Source organism: Dipodomys merriami, unplaced genomic scaffold (assembly GCF_024711535.1).
Source record: "Dipodomys merriami isolate MVZ:Mamm:240054 unplaced genomic scaffold, mDipMer1.0.p SCAF_22, whole genome shotgun sequence".
In the NCBI taxonomy this organism is placed as follows: domain Eukaryota; kingdom Metazoa; phylum Chordata; class Mammalia; order Rodentia; family Heteromyidae; genus Dipodomys; species Dipodomys merriami.
The window spans coordinates 12,851,561-12,866,949 of NW_027203604.1; the positions used below are offsets into that span (position 1 = coordinate 12,851,561).

Genomic DNA, 15,389 nt, shown 5'->3' on the forward strand with positions numbered 1-15,389 from the left:
AAATCTTATATACACAAAGATTAATGGTGCAAAAATTAAAAATGTCAGAAGTCCTAGATTTTCCTTGTTTGGGGATGGCTGGTTCTCCTTGTTCTTTCAAGAGCTGTCTATCACTGGCAAGCGGTAGATTCTAGGGCAAGCAACTATTATTAGTTCAAGTGAATTGGGGCTTGGACACAAGCTACCCTGCCAGTCACACTGTTTTATATTCATGAATATGTTCAAGTTTTTCTAGGTCCTGAAGTTTTACAAATGCCATTTAACAAGTTAGGCATTTAAAAATATCTTGGGAAGCAGAGATCAGAGTATTATGATTCAAAGATAGCCCGGGCACAAAAAATGTTTACTGGACTCCATCTCAACCAATGGCTAGGTATGATGGTATGTGGCTGTCATCCCTACCACCAGGACGCACAAGTAAGAGGTTCACAGTGCAAGTCAGATCATCAGAGTGAGACTTTTCCTTGAAAATCAGCAATGTAAAAAGAGACTGGAATCATGGCTCAAGTGGTAGAACACCTACCTAGTAAAGTTCAATTTCCAGTAATGCTTCAAAAAAGAACCTAACAAGCAAATCTTCTCAGTGTGTGCTCAGCAATGCCTGAAGGCCTAGGTTCAATGTTCAGCACCTCAAAATGGAAAAAAAAAATTATGATGTAGTTTGGTTGTGTTCTACATGCAGCTGCACAGGAGCTTTTAAAAAAAATCTCCAGGATATTATTATAACTCATATTAAGATAATAAATGAGCTTTGTAAATCCCAACTGTCTGCTGAAGGGCGAGAGCTTGAGCATGCTGCCCAGAAATAAACCTGGTTGCATTGGGATGGAAGCGAGATCTTCCACCCCTCGAAATTCAATGTCAATCCATTGTCTTTATCAAGATAAAAATAGTGCGGAAGATTTAGACAGCTTTCGAGATTTAGGGCAGCTTCTAATTTACTCAGTGTCTGCTGAGTTTCATTTAGGCGACAGTTCACAGAGCAAATGGGAATTTCCCATTTTAAAATTAACTTGGAATGTCTTCCCTGGTTTTAAAGTTGACAAATTTTACACGTGCTTTAGGAACACACACTTTGGATCTTGGCTGCTGACTTTCTGATTTAAAGAAACATGCTACAAATAAAGAGAGAGATGAGAGCACATTTCCTTCCTAGCTATGGGGTCTATAACAGAAGCCCTGGTATACTTCTGGAACTAGGAAGTTGCACTGTTTGAGTGTGTGAGGGGCACTTCTTAACACACTTGTTAAAACTCTGACCTTGGGTTGGAGACTTAGGCTTGAGCTCAGAGCTTGTGTGGCTCAAGGTTTTTTGCTCAAGGTTAACACTTTACCATTTGAACCACTTACCATTTGGAACCACAGTTCCATTTATGGCTTTCTGGTGGTTTATTGGAGATAAAAGTCTCATGGACTTTTCTGCCCCAACTGGCTTTGAATCACAATCTTTAGAGCTCAGCCTCCTGGGTAGCTAGGATTATAGATATGAGCCACCAGTGTTTGGTGTCGCTCATCTTTTTACTTTGAGCAAGCTACTTGGTCTATAGCTTCAAACTCCTCATCTGTAGAGGAATTCCCAGCTCCTGATTGGCTAGCCAACCAACTAGATAGCAATGGGACTCAGACTGGGTATGTTTACAACAGGGGATCTATTTGTAGTCTTTGCTTTTGTGCAGGTGCCAGTTTTCAAGAAAGCTTGTCAATTTATATAGCCTGCCAACAAGTACTTGGTTTTGCAAGACTTGGGAAGGGTAATAACATCCTGTCTCTTTTTGTTTGGGCTTGGCAGATCATAGCTAACCATCACATGCAGTCCATTTCCTTCGCCTCAGGAGGAGATCCGGTAAGTATGCTCTGATTTGTTTCTCTTGCTCTTGTTACAAATTTCTGAGAAGGGATTCTTGTATCCACAGCGTGCCCCATAAGTCCATAAGACATAAAAAAGTGAATCCAACTATTTCCCCTTCTTGGTTTCAGAAGCTGTGACCTTCCTCCCCCCCCCTTTTTTTCTTGTTTTGTGCCAGTACTAGTGCTTGAACTCAGGTCCTGGGTATGGTCCCTAAGTTTTTTTGCTCAAGGTTGATGTTTTGCCACTTGAACTATGTTTCTACTTGGGACATTTTGCTGGTTAATTGGAGATAAGGGTCTCATGGATTTTTTTCTGTTCTGAACAGGCATCCTCAGATCTCAGGCTTCTGAATAGCTAGGGTCACAGGCATGAGCCACCAGTGCCTTGCTATCAGAAGCTCTTTTTGACTGCGTTGTTTGAGGAGAGGGTAGTCCATGACGAGTACTTACAATTAGTTTTCATTTCACTGACAAAAGATTCAGAAACTCTGGAAGCATTTTCCTTCTTAGGAGGTGACAAATAGGTCCCAGTTTTCAACTATCTGAGTCTTCTCACATATACACTCTATATTTACCCTACATTTATTTCTGGTGCTTGTACTGGTACTTGAACTCAGAGCTTGGGTGCTATCCCTTAGCTTTTGTTCTCAAGTCTGGCACTCTGTCACTTGAGCCACAGCTCACTTCCAGCGAATGTGTGTGTGTGTGTGTGTGTGTGTGTGTGTGTGTGTGTGTGTGTGTGTGTGTGCTTAATTGGAGTATCAGAGACTTTCCTATTCATAGCTAGTTTCCAATCTTGATCCTTAGATCAAGCCTCAGCCTCCTGAGAAGCTACCATTTATAGTGCCCCTCTTCCTCTCTCCCTCCCCCTTCTTCTCTTTCTCCTTCTTTTCCTCCTCCCTCTCCTCAGCTTTCCCCTCCTTTTCATCTTCCTCCTCCTTCTCCTCTCCCCAGCCCCAGATAGGGCCAAACTCCGATGCTCACTACCCACTAATCTGTTGATGCTCAGCCCTTCACACCATCGTAGGAAGGAAAGGCAGAGAGAAGAGGGGAGGAAACAGGTCCCACCCTTCTCAGCAGTGGATAGGAGAAAGGATTCTTCTCCCCTGGTACATTGTTATATTAGTTTTCACCAGTCTGGGTAAAGCTTTCACTAGTTCAGTGATATTTTTTAGGATGATAAGATGAGGTTTCATTTTTTGTGAGATGCTTTTACTCAATTGAAAATAATGTTCCCCATATTTTTGTTAGTTTTTTTTGGTGTTAAATAGCCTTTATATAATAAAAATAATAGTGGGTTATGGGTTGTTATTATACTAAAGTTTCAGTAGGCACTGTTACTCAAAAGTGTAACCATCCAAGATACCCCAAGGGGTTGGCATATTCATCCTCTCTTTAAGGTCAGGGACCCTGTTGATTTCTATTTTCACCATGACCTTCTTACCTCTTCTCCTGGATTCCTTTGACCCTGGTACCCTGCTGTCAAAGACTGGCTGTTGACACGTAGGAAGTAAATGAAGAACCATTTCAACCGCAGATTCCAGAGCCTTCCTTTTCCTAAAGGACCAGGTGGTAGATATCAGCAATGGGAAATCCTTGGCCAAGAACAGAGCCGGGGAGGCAACATGACTGCAGTGAGGGATGGGGCTGCATGCTGGCTGGGTGAGGGCAGGGCCCCCTGCCTTTCAGCAACCCCACCTCGGACCTTGAGCCACAGATACTGGGCAGAGGAAAGGATCTGCCCACCCCTGCATTTGGCTCTTTGCTCTCAAATCATCACCTAGTAGTCTGAGGATGACCAGGGCACAGTTCAGCAGTCTTACCCCAGAGCTCCTGTGGCTTGAGCCCTTTACCACACTTGATGGTAGTGTTTTTCAAAAGCTTCCTCCCATAACAGATTTCTATCATTTTTCTTTTCCTTGGCTGAGCCTTTCTTTTCTTTCTTATCCTTCTGAGTTCTTACGTGTCATCCTAACAGGAGATTTTGAGTGAGATGCCTATTCAGAAAGCGGAATTGTCCACAGTGTCTACCCGTAGAGCAGTTCTTTAGATAACACCCGCATGTACATGTGTGCCTAGTTTTTACCTTTACTGTCCCTCTCCCCACCACATACACCCAGACCTTCCCCCACATGTCTCCTCCAGGCATTCTGACTGATTGCTAACCCATAGTCTGTCTGGAAGCATAGTCTGTCCTCCTTCTCTCCTTCTCTTCCTGGTGCTGGGGATAGAACCATAGCTTCTTAAATGTAGAAGGGAGACCAGTATGAGAAGATAAAAGCAGATATCATGTTCATCTGGATCAACAGCTCCTTTCAGGAAATCTTTTTACACTTTAGTTTTTAATCATATTATGAAGATAGACACAAGTATCTAATTCACAGGAAGCCAAATGTATTGGCTCATGTTAGATTTGTTTTATTTATAAAGATGCAAATGAGACTATAATTTTTTTTTTGCGTCCGGCCGTGGGGCCTGAACTCTGGGCCTGGGCGCTGTCCCTCAGCTCTTCAGCTCAAGGCTAGCGCTCTACCACTTGAGCCACAGTGCCACTTCCGGCTTTTTTTCTTTTTGCTTATGTGGTGCTGGGGAATCGAACCCAGGGCCTCATGCATGCAAGGCAAGCACTCTACCACTGAGCTACCTTCCTAGCCCGAGACTATAATTTTTAAATGCCTTATTGTGTCTTCAATAAAAGAAAATTGAAAAGAAAGATTAATAACATTAAGGGACACACTTACATTAATATGTGATGCTTTGTATTTTATATTTTCTGTAACTTGCCTTTTTTTTTTTTTTGGTGCCCATACTGGAGGTTGAACTCAAGGCCTGTTATGTTATTTCAACCTTCAGTATAATTTGACAGTGCCTTCTTTATACCTTCCCTCTCAACTGTGGTTGATAGATTTGTCATTGACATAAGGTTTTCCAATTTCTCCTTTTTCTTTAAATTGTCAAGCTAATGTACAGAGTGGTTACAGTTACATAAGCAAGCTAATAAGTACATTTCTTGTCAAACTTGTTACCCTTTTCCTCATTTTTCTCCTTGTTTCCCTCCCCCTACCCCACTCCCCAAGTTGTACAGATCATTTCCAACATATTGTCTTGCCCCTACCCCACTCCCCAAGTTGTACAAATCATTTCCAACATATTGTCACTGTTGCATTGGTTCCTCCATTGTCTTTTGCCTCACCATTCTCTTCCCAAATTCAAATAAACACATATACAATACCAGGGTACCCAAACCAAATACAGTGACAACACGGAATATACTTGGCTTTTTCATTCTCAGCTGGCTCTCTATCACTCGTCATGCCTCTACTTCCTGTGCTTTGATTAGTAATACAAAAAAGGATTGCTTCCCATTTTATCCATTCCAAATACAGGTGAAATTATGCATGCAACCCATTACAGATTAAGCTATAGCCTGATTTTAACATATAACAATTCGTAGGTGATTTTAATGAAAGAATTCTAGGTTCTAGCTTAACACTCTGTGTCTGGATCTTAACATTTGTCCACATCAAGAAAAAAATTATATATATATATGTATAATATGTGAAATATACGTATGTACACACATATGATAAAAAGGACATATCTCCACATAAAGCATATATATCTATATATGAAAGTCCATCCAACTATCTGGAAAGTAAATTTATTTATAGGTTTGGAGAATGGGAACTTCTCCATCTGTGTCTACCTTGCCCTCCACAGAGTCATAACTACGAGGAAAGGTGAAACAAAAGCCAGGACTAAAACTGGAACTGAGATAAGTCTTTCTCCTGGGAAATCTTTCTCCTGGGAAATCTTTCTCTTGGCACCTAAGGCTCTTGCTGTAGGCTATTTTCATTCTCGGTATGTTTATTTCTGACAAAGATCCCAATCCCTAAGGCCCCATTAAAATATCTGCCACTTATCACTTTGCCCCTTAGTCTACCCAGTAGGAAAATGGCAGATAAAAGTATCAAATTAGACAAGCTATAAAACATTATTAACTCATTTCCCCAATTAGTGCATTCACTGTGTAACTGGGCAATGTCAAGGTTATTGTATTGAATCCTAATATCCACAAGTATAGCAGCAGCTGCTCACCAGTGGCTCATACCTGTAATCTTAGTTACTCAGGAAGCTGAGATCCAAAGGATCAAAGTTCAAAACCAGCCCGGGCAGAACAGTCTTCAATACTTATCCATCTAACCAGCAAAAAGATTGACTGGAGGCACGGTTCAAGTAGTGGAGTACCAGCCCTGAAGAAGTAAGCCAAATGAAGTGTATGGACTTCAAGCCAGGATAGTGGAACAAAATAAACAAACACAAGAAGAAGTATCCTAGGAAAGGAACAGCCCTCACTGACCATCTGAGAGATGCACATCATATCTTATTACTGCCCTTCTTTCCCTAACTGCGTGCCAGAGTAAAGATTCCCAGACCAGCGCAAAAACCTTTTATTAAAAAAATAAAATAAAAAAGCCAGGCGCCGGTGGCTCACGCCTGTAATCTTAGCTATTCAGGAGGCTGAGATCTGAGGATCACTGTTCTAAACCAGCCTGGGCAGGAAAGTCCATGAGACTCCTCTCTCCAATAAACCACTAGAAAACCGGAAGTGCTGCTGTGGCTCAAGCGGTAGAGCACACGCCTTGAGTTGAAAAGCTGAGGGACAGCACCCAAGCCCAGAGTTCAGGCCCCACAACCGACAAAAAATAAAATAAAATTTCCCTGTATATACAAATGCTGACTCAAATTAATTTTGTTACCTGAAGATGTAAAAAGACATTGGCTCTTTATGTTATACTTTTTAAAGAACTCTCTAAACCCCAATCAAATTTGAAAGTTAAATAAAAAGACTGACTGAAGCCAATAACGTTCAAAGTTACATTAATTCACTGTGATGACAAAGTTGAAAACTAAATATCTGCTCTTGACATGTTACTATACCGGCTGCCAAGGTTCAGAATTTTTTAAAATGTGGCCTATGAATATCTCCATGTCCCCTCCCCCCCACCGCCACTTTGGAAATCTTTTTAATTATTATTATTGATCTAAAGGTGATGTACAGAGGAGTTACACATGAGACAGGTAATGAGTACATTTCTTTTTGAACAATGTCACCTTTTCCCTTGCTTTCTCCCTGTTTTTCTCCTCCTGACCTCCCTTCCCCACAAGGTGTATAATTCACATTCAACATAGTGTCTAATGAGCATCGCTGCTTCATTCGTTCACTCTTTATCTCCCACCTCTCTGCTCCCCCTTATCCTCCCCACGATAGATACACTTACGTATAGAATTTTTGAGTTAAGCATCTCGATTTCCATAGGCATTTGGATGATTTAATTCTTCTAGTACTTCCTCCTCCCAAAGCAAAAACTTTAGTTGTGCTTCATTGTGTACAACTGTGATGGCAATTTGAGTCAAGTGGAGCACAGGAGACTACTCAGTATTTTCTTTCAAATTCTTTAAAAACTCAGCACCCATAATATCCGAAACCCAACTGCAGATCTTGGCATTGAATTTGCACACAGAGCTTGATGACACACACATCCTGTCTAAATAATCCTGTTTGTTCTCCCATTAGTTTATAGTCTTTACATCCTTCCTTCCATTTCCTTCCTTCCTTCTATTTCCCTTCCTTCCTTCCTTCTATTTCCCTTCCTTCCTTCCTTCCTTTCCTGTTCTCTTTCTTCTTTCCTTTTGCTTTCTTTTTTCCCTTCCTCTCTCTTGTTTTCCTTACTTCTTTCTTTTCCTCCTTCCTTCCTTTTATTTATCCCTTCCCTCTCTTTCTTTCTTCCTTCCCTCTCTTGTTTTTCCTTCCTTCCTTCCTTCCTTCCTCCTCTTTTTCTTTCCTCCCATCTCCTTTTCTTTCTCTCTTTCTTTCCCTCCTTCCCTCCTCTCTATTTCTCTGTCTCTCTGTCTGTCTCTTTCACATACACACACACTTTCCTGCCAGTACTAGGCACTATCCCTTGGCCTTCTTTTTTTTTTTTTTGCTCGAGTCTGGTATTCTACCAATTGAGCCACACCTCTATGTCAGGCTTTTTGCTGGTTAATTGGAAGTAATAATCTCAGACTTTCTTGCTGGGATAGTTTTGAAAACTACAATCCTCAAATCTCAGCCTCGTGAATAGCTAGGATTGGAGGCATGAGCTATTAGTGCCCAGATTGTCATGTTAGTTAAGCTTATGGAGAGGGAAATACAAAACTGAGAAACAATTTTTGATGACACTTCAAATGTTAGAAAACACACATAAGTTTCATAATTTCCAGTATGAGAAATTTGATTTCTCTAAATACTCTTGGAAGTACCCCCCAAGGACCCTTGAACTCTTACATCCATGAATTTAGAATGGAAGTCTATGAGCTACACTCTGTATTTTTACCAAGAGCTCAAGACCCTCAGCTCCTCACTGCACAGCAATGAATAGAAGTCAGTTGGTCATCTCCTCCCTGCCCTACCAATGAACAGGGAGAGGAAATTACACACAAAATGGTCCTGGGTAGTAGGTCTTTGTCTACACAACTGCTGGCAGAGTTCTCCTCATTTCCTTCCCTATGGGCTTGTGAGATTCAGAAACTTGGCAGAAGTGCCAGGCAGCACCCACTACCTCCTCAGAACCCAACCAGGACTCCACACAAGTCTACACCCACTCCTCCTTATCCTGTTCTTGTAGCATATTCTAGGGTGTTGTTGGGAGAGGAAAAGCTGCACCCTTTGCTCCTAGACAGTGCCATCAGAGGAGTCACCACAGAAACCCCTGCAAGTGCTGATGACATCTAGCTACCCTGGAGCCCTTCAGAACAGTGGGGTTGGAAATTAGCTGTAAAAATAGGGTGACTTGAATAGCTACACTCAGAGTTGGGTTTTTATTTTAGTGCTGTAGTTTTCTCTCTTTTCAAGAATTCAGAGTCTGATTAGCTCCTTGATTACTTGTTGAGAAACTAGCAGATACAGGGCTGCCTTGGATACCTTTGTGATCTTGCTTTCTTCTATGCATTGGTTTCAGTAAGGTGAGGAAATTCATATTCCACCTGAAAGAACAAACCTTCTCTATGCAGTGCTTATAAATATGTTTTTGAAATTTTATATTAACATATATTAATTGTATAAAATGATAGATTCCATTGTAACATGCATGCATGTTTCTGATTTCACATGTTACATGTCATATACTTAGATTATATCTATTCTGTTCAAATACCTTCTCTTATTCCTCTCCCTTCTTCCCCTAGTTCCTTTTCTCTAAGAGTCTTCCTTCTATTCTTTTTTAATTTAATTTAATTTTTTTTACTCTCCACATATGTGAAGTGGCTTCTTTTAAAGATAAAAGAAAAGTTTAAGGACCTGGTGGTGCAATGGTAGTGTGTCTGACTCCAAGAAAAGTTTATTAGAAGAGAAATATGACAGAGTACAAGAGCATGCAACCTAGATATGCCATGCAGAAGAGAGCAGTTGAGTCTCTACCATATTGACCTCTTCAGCCATTTTCTTCCTTGCAGAGCTTGGCCTTGGATTAAAAAGTGAGAACTGAAAGTCTTTCTGATGGGTGGATCTCCTTTTCATTTTCTGTAGGGGTTTGATGTATAACATGATATTATTGTTCCAAGTTTGTCTTATTTGGCTTAAGTGATCTCTAGCTTCATCCATTTACTTACAAATTACATGATTTCTTTTTTTTTATTTAATGTCTAAACAATTCTCTGTTGTGAATACAGACCACATTATCTGTATCCTTTTATCCTGTGGCACTTAGGCTGATTCCTTATCTTGGCTGTTGGAAATAGTACCATTATAAACAGCTTAATGGATGAAAATATTTTCTTTTTCAAAAGAAAGAAAATAAGAATCTTGTGTGTGTGTGTGTGTGTGTGTGTGTGTGTGTGTGTGTGTGTGTGTGATAGTCCAGGAGCTTGAACCCAGGGCCTGTATGCTGTCCCTGAGCTTCTGTTCTCAAGACCAGTGCTCTACCACTTGAGCCACAGCTCCACTTCTGGCTTTTCCTACTCAGGCTGGCTTCTAACCATGATCCTCAGAACTCAGCCTCCTGAGTAGCTAAGATTATAGGCCTGAGCCACTGGTGCTGGGTGAGAAGAACTATTTTACCCACACAGGAGTGTTTTCACCCTAATCTTCACACAACCACTCTGCTTTTCTTCCTGAATAGAGAATTTTCTCTGATTGTGGTCCCCGCCCCAGTGGTAGTTGTGACTTGTCAGAAATCCAGCTTGTGAGCTCTGCCAGAGATCCACCAGATTGGGAACTCTGAGGCGTGGTACAGTTCTCTGTTTAAGAAGCCCTACAAGAAACCCTGACAGTAACTCAAATTTGAGGGCCCCTTGTATAGAGGCACTGCTGGCAGCAGTGCCATTCATCTGTGGTTTACGCTAGTATAATTGGGAGCTTTTTAAAGTTTCTGATAGGCAGGTCTCACATTCAAGCCAGTTAAATCAGATGATCTGGGTGATAGGACTGAGCTTCCCAGGAGGTCCACCATGAGAAACTAGATACCTTGTCCTCTTTGCAGAGGCCACAGAATCTGCACAAGTAAATTCAGACCCGTGGGTCCCCAGAGTCTGCATTATAAGATCTCCATGTAATACCTGCTTGCCTTTTCATAAGATGCCTTTGTTGGACTGTTTTGTAGGCAGCATTTGGTTGTTTTCTTGGTAGGCCTAGGGATCAAACTCAGGGCCTCTTGTCTGGTAGGCAAGTGCTCTAACACTGAGCTGATTTGTGTGTGTGTATGTGTGTGTGTGTGTGTTGTGAGTGCACACGCATGCACGCACATGCACGCATGCTGACTCTACCACTTGAGCTGCAGCTCTACTCCAAGCTTTTTGCTGGTTTATTAGAGATAAGAGTCTCACAGACTTTCTTGCCTGTGCTGGCTTTGAACCATAATCCTCAGAAATCAATCTCCTGAGTAGCTAGGATTACAGGCATGAGCACTGGTGCCTGGTCATAGCCCTGATTCTTTAGTGGTATGATGGATAGGCATGTAGTATAGACACTGTATTCCTGTGGTGTTACCTCTCAGTGTGATGAGTGATCATCTATCATCTTTTTCTTAACAGGACACAACAGACTACGTTGCCTATGTAGCCAAGGACCCTGTGAATCGCAGAGGTAAGCAGACTTCGTCCTCATAATCATTCATTCAAGTACAGCTAGGTTTCATTAGCCCTGAGTAGCAGGTGTTCCTCATTATCTCAGCTTCTGTCACCAAATGAGCCTGTCTCACATGATATTACCAAGGGTAATGGAGGTTTGCAAGGGCAGCACATCACCTGGTTCAGTTAGATTTGAGACACAGATTTATACACACACACACACACACACACACACACACACACACACACACACACACACACACACACACACACACACCTGTATCCAGATGGCTATGGTTTTACATCTGACTTATAGAGCAGCCTTCATGGGTGCTGTGATATTGTACCTGTGACATTGTATCTGAAAGATTCCACACTTGCCTATCCTCCTGTCTGGCTTCTGCTCTTCTTTTGTGCTTACTGTCCTGTCTCCTGCTCCTGAGGCCACCTCCAAGTGCAGGGGAGATTGTCCCTGATACCCCTTTAAGCCTCCAGGGTTTGATTGGAGAGGGGCATTTGTAAAAGCCCATTGGAAGGAACAGGAGAGCTGGTGGTTTGACTAAGACTAAGGAGGGTTACCCTGGCATACTATCTCAACAATGGAAGTTCATTAATGAAAAGCACCAATAAAATTCATAACAATTCAATGCATCACTTCCTTCTGTTCCCAACCCTTCCATTCCTTCCAGCCACCATCCCAGGGGCTGCTGACTTCCCAGTGGAATTGCAAAATTTAAAAAAAGGAGCGCTCACTTCAGCAGCACATAGACTAAAAGTGGAACAATACAGAAAAGATTAGCATGGCCCCTGCACAAGGATGACACACAATTTGTGAAGTGTTCCATATTTTTCTAAGTTATTTCAAAAAAAAAAAAGGAGCTTTGCACTGGTGGCTCATGCCTGTAGTCCTAGCTACTCTGGAAGCTAAGATTTGAAGATCTCAGTTCAAAGCCAATCTGGCAGAAAAATCTGTGAGACTCATCACTAGTTAACCATCAAAAAGCCAAAAGTAGGGCTATGGCTCAAATGGTAGAGCACCAGTATCGAGTACAAAAAGGACAATGCTCAAGCCATGAGTTCAGGCCCCAGTACTGGCACACACACACACACACACACACACACACACACACACACACACACACACACACAAATTATATCAACACATATGTTCTCCTTCTTTTAATATTTCAATTTATGAGACTTTACATTCTGTTTTGTCACACCCCCTCATATCTGGGACATATTTTCATACAGACCAATCAATTAACCTGCAATGTAGAACTCACCTCCCAATGGGGAAAGACTTCTGTAAATCCTTCCTTTATTCTTAAGTCTTTCTTCAACATGGTGCAGTGTGACTCTTAAGAGACTGTTTCAGAGCAAGAGAGATAGGTAATATGCCAGTGGACCATTGTGATTTCTCCTCAACCTGACTGGAAAGTTTGCATTCCTATTTAAGTAAATGTGAGGACCGCTTTCCCTCTGGGTTTTTGCTGAGCCTGGGTTAAGGAGCAGTGAGAGGGAGTCTCTCAAGTCTCTCAGTGATGCTTCAGGTTGAAGATCACAAGATCATACTGTTTGCCCTTCCCAGGCAAGCTCAAGATTGTCATATGCCACAATTTGGGTTGGGTTGGGGGGACAGAAAGGGAGCTCCTATAGCTGAGATAATGCATGTTCTAATATGGTAACTTCCTGTTCTGCAACTGTCACTTCCCAACAGAGGTGGGGCAATTAGAAAGCTTTGAACTACTGGTATATGCAGGGGAGAATTACAATTAACTTACAGTGTAACAAAATGACCATCAGGAAACTGGAACTTGAGGTATGAGGGCAGGAGGCAAGGTCAAGGGGAGGGCGTAGAGATAAATGAGATGAATGAAGAGAAGGGTGGAAAAATACAGTCATAATATTTAAGGTATATGTATGGAAACAGAACTAGGAAAACGGAGAGTATGGCTGGAGTTGGAAGACATGGAGAAAATGATGAAAAGGGTGACATTGATTAAGATGCTATACTCATAAACTGACATGTTGAATGATTCAAAGATAATAATAATAATAACAATAACAATAATAATAATAATATAAAGTTTTGAGTGGAGAAGAGAATTCAGTGGAAAGTTCTGCTGTTCAGGGAGTGGCCATCTAGGGTAGGCCTGGGACTCGGGAGCAGAGAAGGATCTGCTGATGGATGTAGCCTACTGATCTTTTCTGCCAACTACTAGGTATAGAGGTAGAGCCAACTTGGACCCATTCAACCAGTCCATGTGCCAGCCAAAGACCACTGGCCAACCCCCCACTGATGCCACAGAGACATATGAGCTGAGCCCTGCCTAAATTCCTGACCCATTTTACATCAGGAAATATAATAAATATAATAAAATAGTTGTCATTAGGCCACTAAGCATGCAGTAGTGGAAGACAAGTGTAACCGTACCCCAGTCAGTATTGTACATACAGGCCTGGCAAAGCTCAGACTGCTTTCTATAACACAGCACTGTGGACTGGGGATTCAAATGCAGGTGCTTATATCTCACAGCTCTGGAGGCTGGAAACTGAACCTCGAGGTCAAGCAGACCTGAGGCCCAGAGAAGGCTCTTCCTGGCTTGTCGATGGCCCCTTCTTGCTCTGTTTTTCACATAGTGGACAATGGACAAGAGAGTTCCTTTTTTTTTTTTTTTAGGGGGGAGGGCATCTTCTATCAGGAAACTGAGCCCAGTCCTGAAGGGCCTACCCTCCATCCATCTGGACAGCAGAACTTTCAAAAGGGAAGCTCTGGGCTCCGTTAGACCAAACATGGGGGCAAGCGGTACTCTGGAAGGCAATGTCTTTTCTTCTGGAGTTGGTTGGCACTGCTTCTGGAGCCAGTTCAGGTTCAACAGTGTGGGACGGTGCATAGCCTTTGCAGAGAAGAGTGACAAGGAAATTGCAGCCATCGATGTTGTCTATCATGCCTCTGTTGCCCACACTGGGGAGGCCCAGGCAGGAAATTCTGTTAACTAACAAAAAGCCTACAGTGGAGGTGAGGCTCAAGTGGTACAGCCTTGAGTTTAAGCCCTAGTATGGGCACAAAAACAATATAATTTAAAAATTGTATGTAATTTTTAGTTGACATATAATAAAGTCACCCTACTGTGCAATAGAACCCTAGAATTTATTCCTACCTAACTCTACTTCTGTGCTTGTTTACTAATCCCCTATCAGATATATTTACAGTGTGTATTGTGGTATTTTGACAAATTTCTCTAATATGTAATGATCAAATCAGGATAATTAACATTTCTATCATTCACCATTTCCTTCAGTAAGAATATTTAAAATTCTTCCCTCCTGGGAAAGTAGCTCAGTGGTAGAGTGCTTGCTTTGCATGCATGAGGCCCTGGGTTCAATTCCTCAGCACCACATAAGCATGAAAACCAGAAGTGATGCTGTGGTTCAAGTGGTAAGGTGCTAGCCTTGAGCAAAAGAAGCTCAGAGATAGTGCCTAAGCCCTGAGTTCAAGCCTCAGGACTAGCAAAAAATAAAAATCTTTCCTCCTCCTCCTCCTCCTCCTCCTCCTCCTCCTCCTCCTCCTCCTCCTCCTCCTCCTCCTCCTCCTCCTCCTCCTCCTCCTCCTCCTCCTCCTCCTCCTCCTCCTCCTCCTCCTCCTCCTCTTCCTCCTTTTTTTGTAGGTTATTGGAAATAAGAGTCTGATGGACTTTTCTGCCTGGTCTGACTATGCAATCCTCAGCTCTCAGCTTCCTAAGTAGCTAGGATTACAGGCATGAACCACCATACCTGACTAGATCTCAGCCTCTTGAGCAGCTAGGATTACAGACATGAGCCACTGGTTCTCTGACTTGAGACACAGATTCACACACACACACACACACACACACACACACACACACACACACACACACAAGAACCTATAATTTTCACCAACAATAGCTCTAAGAAGTGCTTATCTTGCGTCATCACTGGAGGGGCCTCAGGGAGAAAGACCCATGTACAAAGTAAAAAAGAAGCCTCTGCCTCTTTCTCCCCGTTTTCTGCAAGGAGCTCTTGATTGACAGGCTACCAGTTCCCACATCTGTCTCTGTCTCTCCCAGCTTGCCATATTCTGGAATGCTGTGATGGGCTGGCTCAAGATGTCATTGGCTCCATCGGACAAGCCTTTGAGCTCCGCTTTAAGCAATACCTGCAGTGTCCTTCCAAGATTCCGGCTCTCCAGGACCGGTGAGTAGAGCAATTCTATCATCTGCAAAGCTTCTCCGGGTTCTATGAGATCTTTCCTTTTTAGGACCATCTCTCAGACTGCAGGCAGACCTATCCAGCTCTTCAGACACTTGGTTGTTGCTGGGCTATGGCACTGCAAACAGACAGATGGAGACCAGAGTATGGATGATGCCTTCAGACATTTTCTTGAAACTATAGTATTGGTAGTCAAGGTT

At 42.3% G+C, this 15,389-nt stretch overlaps 1 protein-coding gene and 1 non-coding gene across 5 annotated transcripts in view; both read left to right on the plus strand.

Annotated features, from left to right (window-relative positions):
* The window catches only part of Shc3 (SHC adaptor protein 3), a 246,843-nt gene that overhangs the window by 183,315 nt on the left and 48,139 nt on the right, over positions 1-15,389 (plus strand). For all 4 annotated transcript variants that reach the window (XM_070033347.1, XM_070033346.1, XM_070033349.1 and 1 more), the window contains 3 exons: positions 1,790-1,843; positions 10,921-10,972; positions 15,048-15,174. In XM_070033347.1, coding sequence (XP_069889448.1) covers positions 1,790-1,843; positions 10,921-10,972; positions 15,048-15,174 — 233 coding nt within the window. The remainder of the gene's footprint in view (positions 1-1,789; positions 1,844-10,920; positions 10,973-15,047; positions 15,175-15,389) is intronic.
* LOC138834955 (U6 spliceosomal RNA) lies at positions 11,702-11,807 on the plus strand. The gene has a single exon (XR_011374307.1). It is a non-coding gene; the product is annotated as a U6 spliceosomal RNA (small nuclear RNA).